A 14,506-nucleotide genomic window follows, 5' to 3' on the forward strand; every position below is an offset into this window, starting at 1 on the left:
ATTTGTAAAGAGGGCTATTGCAGAAAAAAGTTTTCAGAACTGCACAATTATTACAAGAGAGATTAATTTGTAAAAGGAATAAGACAAAACATCTAGTCTATGACGGAAGATGGCTATTGCATTCTCCCGTATTTTGCATCAGCGGGAACTTAATATTGATTTCAACAAACATAACAAAATAGGAGGAGGATGACACAGTAGAAAAGGATACAGTTTTAAAAATATTTCAAATAGTAATGAAAACTTTTTTGATTGTTTATTTAAACATACAAAACATCAGTAATTCCATTCATTTTTTGCATGCTTAGACTATGGTTCTTTCCTATAAATCAACAGATGTCTAAAACCCAACCCCAATGACAAACAGAGCAAATCACCGTGGGCTTGCATATTATATCAATGTTTTGCCCAGTTCATGCAGCATTGGTGAATATTGAATGGTCTGACAGTGTAATCTAGAAATAATTATATGGTAGAGGCCCAGGTTTGTAGTCCCCCAGATAAATCCTTGACGCCTCCAATTAAACAAATCCTTGATGTCTCCAGTTAGACCAGGCATGTCAAACCCGCGACGTCACGTGTCGTTGCACGACATATTGTGACTTTTTCCCCATTGCCAGCAATGGGGTAGGCGCAGTTTCAGTATGATGCATCTGGCCCACGGGCCGGCAGTTTGACATGCCTGAGTTAGACAAATCAAGTGGCATGTTGCTGCCATTCATTGGACTGAAAGGCCAAAAGGGCCAATCAACTTAGCTTCATATTTCAGTGTCAGAAATTGACAAAAGAAAGGCTGGGCTATCTGGAGTAGTATGTACTGTATATACTATGCAGCCAAAGTACTATATCTTGATTTTCTAGTGTGCAAGCATTTAAAATAATAAATAATTCAGCTATTCAGATGTTTTGCTCATGCCCATCTTTCTAATACAACTGAATGTCAATCAATTCATTATTCCCTATTGCACAATATTTTACCTGGCACACAGATGTGACTGCAACCCCCATTAAATTGGTTGCAAGGGTTGGCGCATTGCTGTTGTTTGCTTTTGGCCCAAACATGAATATCCATTGGTCTGTTTGGCAGGTTTGATACCATCACAATTTGATCTGACCCATCGTATTTGTTGGCTCGATAAACACTTCGGGTATTCCAGTCTGTCCAGTAAATGTGTTGATCAAACAGGGTCATTGCAAATGGATACAGGGCAGTGCTAACGACAACCTCACGGTTTGCACCCAATAGAGAGCTGCGTTCAATCTTCTGTCTAAAACAAGTAGGAAATATCAGCATTTGAACAAAAAGAAAAACACAAGCTTCCAACATTTCTTGAGTTCCACAGAGAAAATGCTGTAGATCAATTCCTTATTTTTTCATTGATTTCAAGACTCTCTTGTACCCTGAACATTCACATTATTTAATATTATTTCTGAAATCCAGGTGAACAACTTTCAGCAACAGATCCTTATATGAAACCCGAGTCCCTTTTCTGCAGCCACTGGACTCTCCTCTAGATGTTTCACTATGGCTGAAAATAAATTCCATGGTATCTCATCACTTTAAGGTGGGAACCATATGAAAATTTAAATCCTGAGATCTGCTAAATTTTGTAAAAAAATAAAAATTAAAGGAAGTTTTTATCTCCCTCAATAAAATCTAAGTCCAGCCCTTTCAATGTAAATGACAACTTTGCGTCATTACCCCATCAATTATGAATCATGGCAACCAAAAGGCATCCCTTCATTTTTCAATCATTAATATTTATTTAGAATGGATTTTTCCACATTGTTATTATATGTTATGGGAGGGCCAAATGTGTGCATTAGATGAAAAATGCTTAACAGTACGCAAATGAAACTGTAAACAAATACATACAAACTTGCATCAGCCCAATAAAGTCGCTGCTCCTCATAGTCCAGTGTAAGGCCATTGGGCCATACTAAGTTGGTGCTCACAATAGCACTCCTGAAGTTACCTCCAAGCGTTGCTCGTTCTATCTTAGCATTGGAGCTCCAATCGGTCCAGTACATGTACCTAGTGATGACACAATTACCCAAGGCTTCTTAAGTCAAAGCAATCTACTTACATCTACAAGTAAACCTAGGAAGAACAAAGAGGCTTCATTGGTTTCTCCAATGCCTTCACTGGATGAACTCAGGAGATACCCGGCCTGATCCTAAACCATATTACAAACAGGAAGTAAATCTAGAATAGGGGTTCACAACAGGCTACCCACTAACACCAGCAATCACAAACATTGACACCTTTGCCCTAAATTAAATTACAGTCAAGCTACAAAGAAATGATTGTTTTACAACACTGAAAAAATTCACAATGTGCTTTATGCAAAGCCTCTTAAAGATTGTCTGAAACTAACACAGGGTAATGTCTGAAATTCCCTGCATTTTAGTTCTCCTAACTCAGACATATCAAACTTGCGACGTCACGTGACGTCGCACGACATATCCGAGCTTTTCCCCATTGCCGGCAATGGGGTGGATGTGGTTTCAATCATGACGCGTCCGGTCCGCGGGCCGACAGTTTGACACCCCTGTCCTAACTGAATGACAAACTAGAAGGTGCAGTGACCAGAAAAACCCAGTATTGTTTATTTGGAAAATAATAATGAATTGGCATTCTGGCCCCGAGTCAAATCATCTATGTTGCCCAGCTACTGTTCTGTTTATTTCATTTTCCTGCTACGGCCTGCTCTGTTTATTTCCCTCTGATTCTTCTTAAGATGTAGTCAGTTGGAAAAGAGGACTTTATGGAGACCTTCACCTTTGCCATTGTGTAGATCAGGGCTTTTCAACCAGTGGTACGGGTACCACCTGTGGTACATTGGCACCTGGCAGGTGGTACGCGACCATCCTAGAAAAGTGGTAGCGGGGGAGGGGAATGAGCTGAACCAATGGCAGCACCGCACAAGCCTGACCGAGAGATGGCTGGAGCTGCAGGGCTGTCAGGGCTCAGCGGAAGCGCCAGGATCAGTGCTGCTTTCCAGCTGATTGGCGCTTCTTCAGGGCTGTCAGGGCTCAGTGGAAGCGCCAGGATCAGCGCCAGGCTCCAGCTGGAGCTCGGCGCTGATCCTGGTGCTTCTGCTTAGCCCTGAAGAAGCACTAATCAGCTGGAATGTTGCAGCATCTCCAGGGTCTTGTGATTTACATTCAGATGCTTGGCAACTGATTCATATTTATGACGATCACAGTGTCCCAGGGTCATGTGAAGTACCAAAACCTGCTGCAACCACCCATCAGACGGGGGGAATAAAAACCAAACACCCCCCAACCCACCACCATTGCCAATCCTCAACAGAAATGCTCACAACAATGAAAACCTCGGACAGGAGGAAGAGCGCCGCTGGGTGGGCAGGCAGGTGTCTTGCTCGGCTGTGGCTTGGGGGGCACTTTTTTCAGTGCCATTGTAACTTCAAACAGTCACTAAGCAAACTGTTGTAAATCGAGGACTACCTGTACTTTATTACTTTTTTCCTTTTTTTTTTTTTGGTCATCAAGTTTTTGACACTTTGCTAGGCGACTGGTGGTACTCGGATATTGCCATATCCTAAAAGTGGTACAATGGGTGAAAAGGTTGAAAAGCCCTGGTGTAGAGGATGGCCTTAAAGGACAGGAGAAAGAGCCACTACCAAGCCATTGGTCAGATAAGCAGGAATTGTGTCTGTTCCATGAAACTAATTTGAGAAAATGTTTCAGACAGACCCTTCCTTAGTTCATACAAAGATAAAATGAGGGAGGACGAAAGTACACTCAGACTTGCAAGATTCCATTACTATAGTTGTTCCAACAAAAGTAGTCCTGATCTACAGTATATGGCATTGGTTTCTTAAGTTTGGTCTACATTGTAGGACTGACAAACTGTGATAACAATACAGCGGTACAAATTATGTTTATGACCATCCTCCCTGATCAGAGGAAAATCCTTCATTAAAAGGAAGCATTGGGCAATGGGGAGAATAAGCTTCATACTACTGCCCAGCTCCTACACACAATGCAAGCTGTTTTGTTATGGCAGTTATGTTCTGCCTTTTTCTCTGAAGGACAGACAACAGACCTAGTTAGTTCCATGGGAAAAGGAAGGATTGCCTTCCAGCCACTCAAGGCTCTAAGAATGTTCTGCCTAAGAATGCATTCTCAAAAAAGAATCTGTACATGCACACAAGGTATAATAGGGCAGGGGTCCCCAACCCCCAGTCTGTGGACCAGTACCGGGCCGTGGCATGCCAGCAACCGGTCTGCACAAACAAGCAAAGCCCCATCTTCAGGATGCAGGCAGCACACAAAACCACGCACCCTCCAATCCATGGAAAAATCTCTCTCCATGGAACCGGTCCCTGGTGCCCAAAAGGTTGGGGACCTCTGTAATAGGGTATTTCTCATTACTAATTGCAACATTTATTATTCATTCATTATTAATTGCGCTATTATGGTTGGGAAGTTGAAGTTAGAGAGAAAAGCTGTACTGGAAACAGAGACATGTTTCCTAATGCAGAATGGGCAACTTACCCTTGGCAAGGATCCAAGACAATAGCCCTTGGCCGTGGGACACGAGCCACTACTGAACGATTAGATCCATCCACAGCCATTGAACTGATGGTCTGATTGCGATAGTCACTGTAATAAAGTCTGTTGTTGGTCCAGTCAAAGGCAATGCCATCTGGAGCTCCTAAATCTTTAGACATATCAAACAGGACAATATAGAACAAGAGAGATCTGAGCATGAAAATCATCCTAGTAATGAAAACTTTTCAAAATACCTCTTCTGTTCTAGTTCCAACTATTATCAGGGGGATTTGCACTGAATCAAACGGGAAGGTTTTTAATCCCATAGTAAAAAAAAAGAAGAACCTGTGTCACTGGATTAAGATGCAACAGTCTTCTTAAGAGCTTCTGCACTTCTGGTATTTTGAAAGGTATATCGCCCTTGCAAACTTCATTTTTTTAAAAAGAGCATCACAAGTAAACTGAAGAATGGTGGCTACATATTACCAATGTCAATACTCAAATAAGCAATGCAGTTAAAAGCATTGTGTCTAGCAGAAGGCTCATTTGCCTGAAACTGCAATGACCTAATTCCATGCCAAGTTAGTATTTAGGTTTGTGATGTTTTTACATAATTCTTAACTCATTTTGGAGTAATGTCCTGGCTGAGGAAAGGTTTAAAGTTTCAACAAAAGGCAATATAAATTGTTGGCTTGTCAGAAAATGGATCAGTAGGGCCCAGATGTATGAAATAAATTTCAGTTTCAATGGCATTTACTCAGAAGAACATGCTTAGTTTCACCACTAACTGAATATTATTATACTTAATGAATTTTCCTTCCTTGTAATCATACTTTCAATAACTTTTGCAAAATACCTTCCAAGAAGCAGCTTACAATCCAATATACACTTTGGGTGTTCTTCTGAGTAAATATTTAGTTCTATGTTCTTAGAAAATGCATATGCTATGTGAGAAACTCACATAAAAGATTGCCTATAAGGTATCTTAGCTAAGTTCTGAATTCTTGTATTTACCTGATGCTACTACTGTGGGATTACTACTTCCAGAAAAGATACTGATAAAGCTGATTCTTCCTGGGCCTGGTGGAGAACTTTGAGTAAAATATATTAAACCGTTCACACTGTCATAGTCCAGAGCTACTGCAGTCCTTGATACGGTCATTGTATGGAATGGAGGGCTATGATTTTCAGGATCCAGGTGCACACTTCTAAGGGCATTCTCCAAAGCAAAGATCAAGTAATTATCTGTTGAAATAAAACACCTCTTCCCATCACTTCCCAGCAATCCAAATGCACACCCACACTTTGGTGTTTGCAGATCAGGAAGTGCAAAGCACAAATGGTCACAGCCTCCGTTATTCTCTAGGCATGGATTGTAGTTGACATCAGCAGGTGCCTGTGACTGGTAATGGCTATTGTAAATAGTCACATCTCTCAACCAGTCAATGTTGTCTCTTATCACAATTGGCAGCTCGGTATTTCCTGGCTCTTTACTGGCTTGAAAGATTTTTTTCAAGTTCCTATCCACCCAAATTATAGAGTTTTCAAAAATAGTGAGGCCATATGGTGTTGGGTAACGGCTGCCATAGCGGATAATTTCAGGCTCACCACCATCATGAGAAATTCTTGCAATCATGTCTAAGGAGTCATCCACCCAATAAATATAACCAGTGCTATGATCGACTGCTAAACCGCGCGGCGTGACAATTCCTTCAGACACTAACACAGTTCTGTTGCTGCAGTCAAGAAACGCACGTTCTATTTTGGGATCTTGCCCATAGTCTGCCCAAAAGAGGTATCTGTTCTTGGGATCGACTACTATATGTCTTGGCATATCCACTGTGGTTTTAAGTAGCACTCGTCGATAAGAGGTATTTAAACGCAGAACTTCAATAAATGTTTCAGTCAAGAACGCATTGGTAAAATAGAGGTTTCCTGCATACAGAAAAATAAAATGAAAAACACCAAATTCTGTTGTTATATATAATACATGCTTCAGAACTTAGTACAGTTTTATACAAAATAACACGTATCATCTATAAGATAGAAACTTTAAGAAAAATCCTGCAATTTAGCTTCTATGCAGATATAAATATATTTTAAATTGACTTAATAACAAATATAATATCTAAAGGCCTAAACAATTAACATGGTTTGAAGTGGCCTTGCTAAGCTTGATTTACATGGCTAAACTTTACATATTTCCTCGATCGTGATTGAATAAATTCCCCACTGCCTTACCCTAGCTGGAAAAATAAGGATATTCTAGAAGATCAACAGAACTGATAGAAGCTATTCCACATCATCATGTTTTTAAATATAATTTGGATAACTCATTGAAAATTAGGGCCAGGGTACTATCCATAACCTCAGCTAAATATTTGAGAGAAAAATCCTATTGATTTCAGTGAAATTTCACTCATAGTAAATACAGATGGTCTTAATATCTCATGAAATTCAATTTAAGGCAAATTCCACCAACCATTTTTTTTAATGCCGGAATAGTACTGACCTGCTACCCAATCAATGGCAATGCCACGGATACCATTGTATCCTATCCCGTTTGCGACAACATCCATAAAATTGGAGCCATCTGGCTTGATTTTACGAATTCCATTCTGGGATGGAATTTGGCTGCTGAAGTCACACCAAAAAATGAAACCTGAAGGCATGTGAACATCTACATGCAATGCATTTCTCCCTGCAAGATTTAAGATTAAGGAAGCATGTTGTTTATTTCAGCATTCTAATAGACATATGTGGTAGTAGGACTTCCATAAAACATTCCCTTTGCTCAGCATCCCTTAGAATCCTCCAAAACATTCCTAAAATTTAACGTGAAATCATCAGTCCCTTGATTTGGGATGAGAACTGAAAATGTGATAATTAATGTCCTATATACTAATGGGGAAAAAAATCACATACACACACCCCAACATTAAAAATTGACCAGTTGGGTCCACCCCCATTCACTGTTACAGTTCTATGTCTCTCAACTGCCCACCTCCACAAATATCAACCAGTAGTTGCAAAAATATTGCTGAGTCTTTACAATATTGGGTAAAAGTAATCCCCTCACTATTAGCCCTATATTGGTGTCTAAAATAACCCAACAGGATATTTTTATGATTAGGAACCATTTTTCAACTTGGACTGGAAAGTGAAATTCCTTTACTCTACAATCCAACTCTTTACTTCTAAGCAGACACTTAAAGGATTGCACTATTTTTTAAAAAAATCACTAGTTGGAACTGGATGATCTATTTGAAAAAAAAAAAAAAAAGCAGTTCTGCTATTTCATTGTTTCTCTTTCTTAAAGTGTCCAAATGTTCAAAAAAGACGTTTAAAGAAATGTTATATTAATTTTGGGATTTGACCATTCAAATTGTTTATGATTATATAAATACTGGGTAATATTGAATTTTAAGTCAAAATGTTAATATATCTTATATTGAAGAAAGCTGGAAGTTGCCCTTTTTCATTTCTTTTTTTTCTTTCTGTACCTTCCCCTTGCCTGTTTTTCCCCCTTAATTCCTTGTTTGTTTTTTATAGTTTATCTTTTGTAGAAATTTAATAAAATATACTTAAAGCCATTTAACGCCAACCTCAACGCCTCATAAAAAGCCGATGTTTGCCCTTTGGTCACTAGGTCCTACTCCTTTGTAGATTCCTATCTAACATTCTTAGTTGAAAAGGTTTTGGCCTAGATTTACATCGTTCTGCTTTGTTGTCTTGAGCTACTAGAATTCCAGCCACAGTGAAAAATACACACACACATTTTACAAGCTCTGTGCCCTAAATGAGCCACCTGTAAGTGGGAGGTTATGTCAGAAAGTTAAGAGGTTGCAGCTCTCCCCTCAAAAGTTTACCCACCTCTTCCTGCCAAGGAGACCATTGCTTCAGAGTGGTCAGATGTCTCTAAGCTAAATCCTTTAATTGCAGACAGCATGGAAACAACGACAAAGGAGCTGTATGGAGAGCAGGTCCTATTATCAGAATTGAGCTGAAAGCCAGTAGCGCAGGCACAAGAGAAGAGGCCCCCGGGCACAGGCAGACAGAAATGCTGACAAGTCCCAGCGTGGTTGCTGCAGCCATTGGAGGAACCCCCAGAATCTAAAGCAGGGAGAGATGAAAGTGCCGGTTGAGTCTTAGCAGAAGACTCTTGATGGGGGAAATGAAAAAGGCATTTCTATAAAGAAGAAAATCCTCACAAATGAAATACTGACACAAACAACTGGTAACTAGAAAAATCAATATGAAGATGCACATTACCAATTAACACGTTTGTATCACATCATTCACAATGCAGAGAGCCCTCACTTAACGTCCACTTGTTCAGCAATCATACAGTTACCACAAGTGCTAAATGAGGAAGATTGACGACGGATCCTTGCAAATGGAGCAATTGCAGCGTCCCCACAGTCATGTCACCGTGACTTGGGTGCTTAGCAACCAGCTTGCAATTAACATGATTGTCATTTGCAACCTTCACTGCCAGCTTCGTACAAGCAAAATCAATGGGGAAGCCAGCACGAAGTCACAAAGGTTGATCATGTGACTGCAAGATGCTATGACTATGTAGGATTCACCCAACAACAGCAACTGGGACTGCCGGAATTACCATCATAAGTCAGCACTGTCAATGATGTCACACACCTTACAACCTCATGACTTAGTTCCCATTCCCAATTAGTATCAGTAACTGAGGACTACCTATAAAGAGATCCAGGAGCAACTTATCGAAATATATTCTAGGGATGTGCTTATAGATGTTTTTTTTCCTCCCAGGCAGATCCACCTGAAATGTTCCCTCCCTATTTTTCATAGTCCAAACTGCCAGGGTCAGCGGGTTGACAGAATGTGGTTTAATGTGACTATGTCTTCAGCTAAATTTTTATTGTAAATATGTTACATGTAGTCCTTGACTTATAAAGCTTCATTTAATGGTCGTTTGAAGTTATAACAGCACTGAAAAAGTGATTTATTGCCATTTTTCACACTTATGACCATTGCAGCATCCCCATTGTTATGTGATTTACATTTGTATGCTTGACAACTGATTCATATCTATGATGGTTGCAGTTTCCTGGGTCATGTGATCACTTTTTGTGACTTCTGACAAGCAAAGTCAATGGGGAAGCTAGATTCACTTAACAACCAGGTTACTAACTTGACAACTGCAGTGGTTCACTTAACAAATGTGGCAAGCAAAGTCATAAAATGGGGCAAAACTCACTTAACAAATTTCTCACTTAGCAACATAAATTTGGGGCTCAATTGTGGTCATAAATTGAGGACTACCTGTATTATGTGCATTGCATTTTATAAGTGTTCTCCCCCCCTTAAATTGTAAAGTTCCATGAGCTAAGCTGATTTGTGAGGATAAAGGGTTTTTTTTTCCAAAAAATAAAAAAGCAAACATGAAATCATGGCTACTCTAGCCTGAATGCAGAGATGTTACTGCTTGATTCCTAAAATATGAAGTGAAATTGCTCCCTCTTGATTTTTTTAAATACTTTTTTTAAAAAAGTAAAATGTACGATCAAAACAATCAGCTCAAAATACTGAGCATGTGAAAGAGCTTTCAAAGGCTTATTATATACTTACCATCTCGGTAATACACTCGGAGACATTTCAATCCTGAAATGTTGTCTCTCAGCACCACTTTGTTTGCTCCAGTTGACTTGTCAACCCGTTCAATGACTTCATAATCCCGGTCAGTGTAGTAGAGAAAAGAACCATAGACAGCCAGTCCCCATGGGTGAGAGAGGTGAACAACCAAAGTCATCCGATTCGTACCATCCACATTCCCTCGTTCAATCTAGAAGATTATCAAAATTGAATACTACAAATGAAAGCAAAACTGGCCCTTTATGAGTGTAAATCGTAAACTCATATCTTAAAGGTGGACCTGAGGTTTGACAGTTATTTATCTTTTCCCTTGCCTGTCTTGAGAAACTAAGCATTTCCCCCCTCCCAAACCACTCACATGTCATCTCATTCCTTAAAGAATTAGTAAGCATAAATGGAAGCAACATTTCAGATCAAGTTAGCATTAAGGTGATGCAATTCCTTTGAAAGGTCAGTTGGAAAATATAGCCCCTTCTGAAGTAGACGCATGAGCCTGGAAAAATATATGACTGCTTTAACAATTTGGGGAAAAAAGAGTCCTGGATATAGAATCCTGCATATTCTGAAATACCATTTTCAAAGGATTTACATCATCCTATCAGCCATGCTGAATAAACGTCAGTTTTCTTTTACATCCTTGTTTATGCGTATCTGTATTTCTTCTTGATGAAGCTATTTTCCCTACTTTTTTAATATTATGGGAAGTGAAAATAAACGCTATTTATTTGTACAAAGAAACAGGAAATCTGAAGTAGATTTTGGATTTATGTGTTTTAAAATTTAATGACCAGAAATATTTAGTACCAGAAGAAACTCAAAAAACGTTTAGGCAACCTGCTGAGAGTAACTTGCCTAAAGCCTTTTCAAATTCTGGCTACCCCACTGAGTACATTCTGAATGTGTGTAAGCAGATCCATTCTTTTCCCTAACATCCATCTTCTGATCATTCCTGTTTTAAGGCATGTAGCCTCTCTATATTTAAGCTGCAGATTGCTGGCAGGCAAAGATGTGTAGGGACACTTCTGAATACATACCACTCCAGTGCTTGTGACTGGCCAATAAAGCTTTTGTTCCTTGATATCAATGGTAATAAACTCGACGTGGTCTAGATTACCCGTGAAGAGAGTTCTGATATCAGAGCCATCCATGTTTGCACTGGCAACCTTTGCTGGGATCCCACTATCTGTTCCTTGGTCTGTCCAATACAATTTTCTGCAACACATGTTATTTCAGCAATCAAAAAACAGGTAAGGTATGGTGTATATATATAAAATCCTCTTATTAATCAAAATGCATAGGGATTGGAAAATTAATTCAAAGACTGCTGTTACATACTTAGCAGTAAAATTTACTGAGGTCACTAGGGCTTATTTTTGGATCAGTGTAAGTATACAAATGGTTGTATGGACAAGCCTACTCTGAGGAAGTGGTCATACATTTGCACTCTAAGAAACAGGATTCCCTTAGTCAAGTTTATATAAACCACAATTGCTGCTTAATTTTATCACCCAGAAATAGGCATACAGCTAAAACAGAATTGTAGCTGCTGTGGATATTAACAATAAGCCATTGTTTAGGTATATTTGTGGAGAACCTCTGGATCACATTCTAGTTATAGGCCATGAAATCCTTATTCAATCTTCCAAGATTTAATAGTCTTCTTTCTCTTCAAAGTCCTTGGAAAAGAACCAGGGCAAAGAGGTTTCACAAAGGCTCTGCTCACTCTCCTTCTTTTTTAGTTTGGGTGAACAAAAAAGCTCTGCTGACTACTCATCACTGTGAAAAGCAAAGAGTGAAGAAAGCCAGCTCAGTTGAAACCACCATAAACACCAGGAGATGTTTGACCAAAAGAATATGGAAGAAGCAACTTCCACTCATCACTGTTACAAGAGAAGCAAAGGCAACATACATTTGGTAGAACCAATCCAGAAGTTCGGTTAGCATATGATGCAAAAAAAACCAAAACCCAACATTCATCAAATCAAAATATATCAGTCATTTATTACTAGTCTAATAGAAAACTACAGAAAGAAAACATTACTAAATTCTGAGAACTTGATGGTCCTAATATAAGGCAAGATATTATAAATTTTACGCTAGAGATAAACATTAGGCCTTTTAAATAAATGTAAATATAAACATAGAAATAACCCAAGTTTTAGAGGCAAGTTGGAAGGGACCCTGGAGGTCATCTAGTCCAACCCCCTGCTCAGGCAGGAAACCCTATACCATTTCAGACAAATGGCTGTCCAGTCTCTTCTTAAAATCTTCCAGTGTTGGAGCATTCACCGCTTCTGGAGGCAGGTTGTTCCACTTGTTAATTGTTCTAACTGTCAGGAAGTTTCTCCTTAGTTCTAGGTTGTTTCTCTCCTTGATCAGTTTCCATCCATTGCTTCTTGTCCTGCCTTCAGGCGCCTTGGAGAATAGCTTGACTTCCTCTTCTTTGTGGCAGCCCCTGAGGTAGTGGAACACTGCTATCATGTCCCCCCTCGTCCTTCTCTTCATTAAACTAGACATAACCAATTCCAGCAGCAATAAAGGAGTATCTCTACTTATTGTTTATCCCCTTACGCTGGAAGATTTATTATTTAGTAAACAATTCTTCCCAGAACCACAGAATCTAATTTTACAGAAGGACTGTAGGGCCAAGAAGCTAAAGAATAATATCTTAGTACATTTTAAACAGCTCCCGAAACTGCATTAAACTCACCCTCGAGCAGGATCAACAGTTAAACCAAGTGGTTTTCCAGATCCTTTAGGAGTACCATCATTGGTAATCAAAGTTTTTCGGTAGATGGTTTCTCTGTGGAGCGTCAATACCTTTAGAAATCATGAGATCTGGTTACATGGAGCAGAAATGAAGGCAGGGAAAATTATGCTATATGATTCTTGTGCTGTTTGGTGCCTGGGGGTGTTGTGGGATTAAATATAAATGCATGCCTCTCTGGAAGTGGAAGGCTTACCTCAATGGATTGTGTCGAAGGATTAGTATAATACAGGTTTCCAGATATCCAGTCTAAAGCCAGGCCCATTGGAGTACCAATAACAGCAGCAGGGGCAAAGATTGTCCTGTTTGTGCCATCTGACTTCACCCTATGAATTTCACCCTTGGGATAAAAAAAAGTGAGAATATAACACAATGATGTAGAATAGGCTAAGGTGAAAAATCATTGCCCTTCTTTTCCTAGCATGATATCATCACTGACTATCATGAGTTCTAAAGAAGAATATTTGCTTTTGTTACTTGAACTATAATAATCCAAAGTATCTAATGAAACTCATAAAGAAGACACAATGCAATCTTAAGTAGGTTTAGTCTATACAGACATAACATCCATTCGCTTATTCTCAAGGTAAGAATTCATAGGTACAGTGTGATTTTACTCTTTAGTTCTTAATCCAAAACAGAGATGGGACAGCAAACAAAAATATCAGGGCAGAGTTTTTCCAGTGAATTGCTGTTCTAAACAATCAAATACACTTACTGGATTTTCAACCCAGTAGATCATCTGTTCTGAATCATCAAAGTCAACATCGTATCCATTCTGAACTCCTGCTATTGGGACCATGGCATCATTGGATTTCTCCTCAGGGTTCAGAGACAAACCATAAATGATGCTATCTCTTACGGCTATAAGGAATGGCTTTTCCACTGTAAAGGAACAGCACAAAAAGCCGAGTGTTATTCTTATATATTTCCTGCAGATAACAAAACAAAATCCTGTGGTTTCCCAAAGTCCAGATGTATTAGATCCAAAGAACCGCATGTTTTCATGATGTTTTCCCAAACACACTTAAATATTGAAAGGTAACTTGTACCAGTAACTAGATACGGCTCTCTAAATAGAGATCTTTTGAGTCTGTCTAGCAAAGGCAGAATCTGAAGTCTCCACAGGCAAAACCTGTGCTCTGTCTTTGAATTATGACTCCTTCCTCTCCTTCTCTCCATAATGTATCGACGTCTTTAAAATCAGTCAGTCTTCCTGAACATCAACATTCCAGGAGGCACACAAACATCTTCTATCACTTTGCACATGGTTCAGCAGTATATTCTTGACATGCAAGCATCACAACTGCGTATTTACATAGTATGCTGAAAGCTCCAAAAACACACTTCTTTCTTTCCATGGAGCCCATAATTTCAATTACAAATCCAGGTTAATGCAGAGAAAATAGGAAAGTGAAATAATGTAAGAGTCATAAACAATCCCAGGAAGTAAGTCCCCCTTCCTTCCAGATCATTAATGGCAACTATGGTATTTCATAAAGCATCAGCATCACAGTATTTATAATTTCTTCTCTATTTTTTGCCAAGCAATCCTTGAATGTTTGCTTGCAAATAAATCCCATTGGG

General features: G+C 39.2%; 1 protein-coding gene across 1 annotated transcript in view; it reads right to left on the reverse strand.

Annotated features, from left to right (window-relative positions):
- LOC107296057 (low-density lipoprotein receptor-related protein 2-like) overlaps nt 1–14,506 on the reverse strand; it is a gene marked incomplete at its 5' end in the record, with an annotated part of 105,657 nt that overhangs the window by 33,691 nt on the left and 57,460 nt on the right. Inside the window, 11 exon segments of the mRNA XM_015825399.1 lie at nt 979–1,268; nt 1,877–2,035; nt 4,525–4,690; nt 5,536–6,456; nt 7,034–7,222; nt 8,395–8,634; nt 10,129–10,342; nt 11,187–11,364; nt 12,863–12,972; nt 13,116–13,259; nt 13,638–13,804. Of these exon segments, the coding sequence (XP_015680885.1) occupies nt 979–1,268; nt 1,877–2,035; nt 4,525–4,690; nt 5,536–6,456; nt 7,034–7,222; nt 8,395–8,634; nt 10,129–10,342; nt 11,187–11,364; nt 12,863–12,972; nt 13,116–13,259; nt 13,638–13,804 (2,778 nt within the window).

Source organism: Protobothrops mucrosquamatus, unplaced genomic scaffold, assembly GCF_001527695.2.
Source record: "Protobothrops mucrosquamatus isolate PMUCROS unplaced genomic scaffold, P.Mucros_1.0 scaffold2619, whole genome shotgun sequence".
NCBI lineage: Eukaryota > Metazoa > Chordata > Lepidosauria > Squamata > Viperidae > Protobothrops > Protobothrops mucrosquamatus.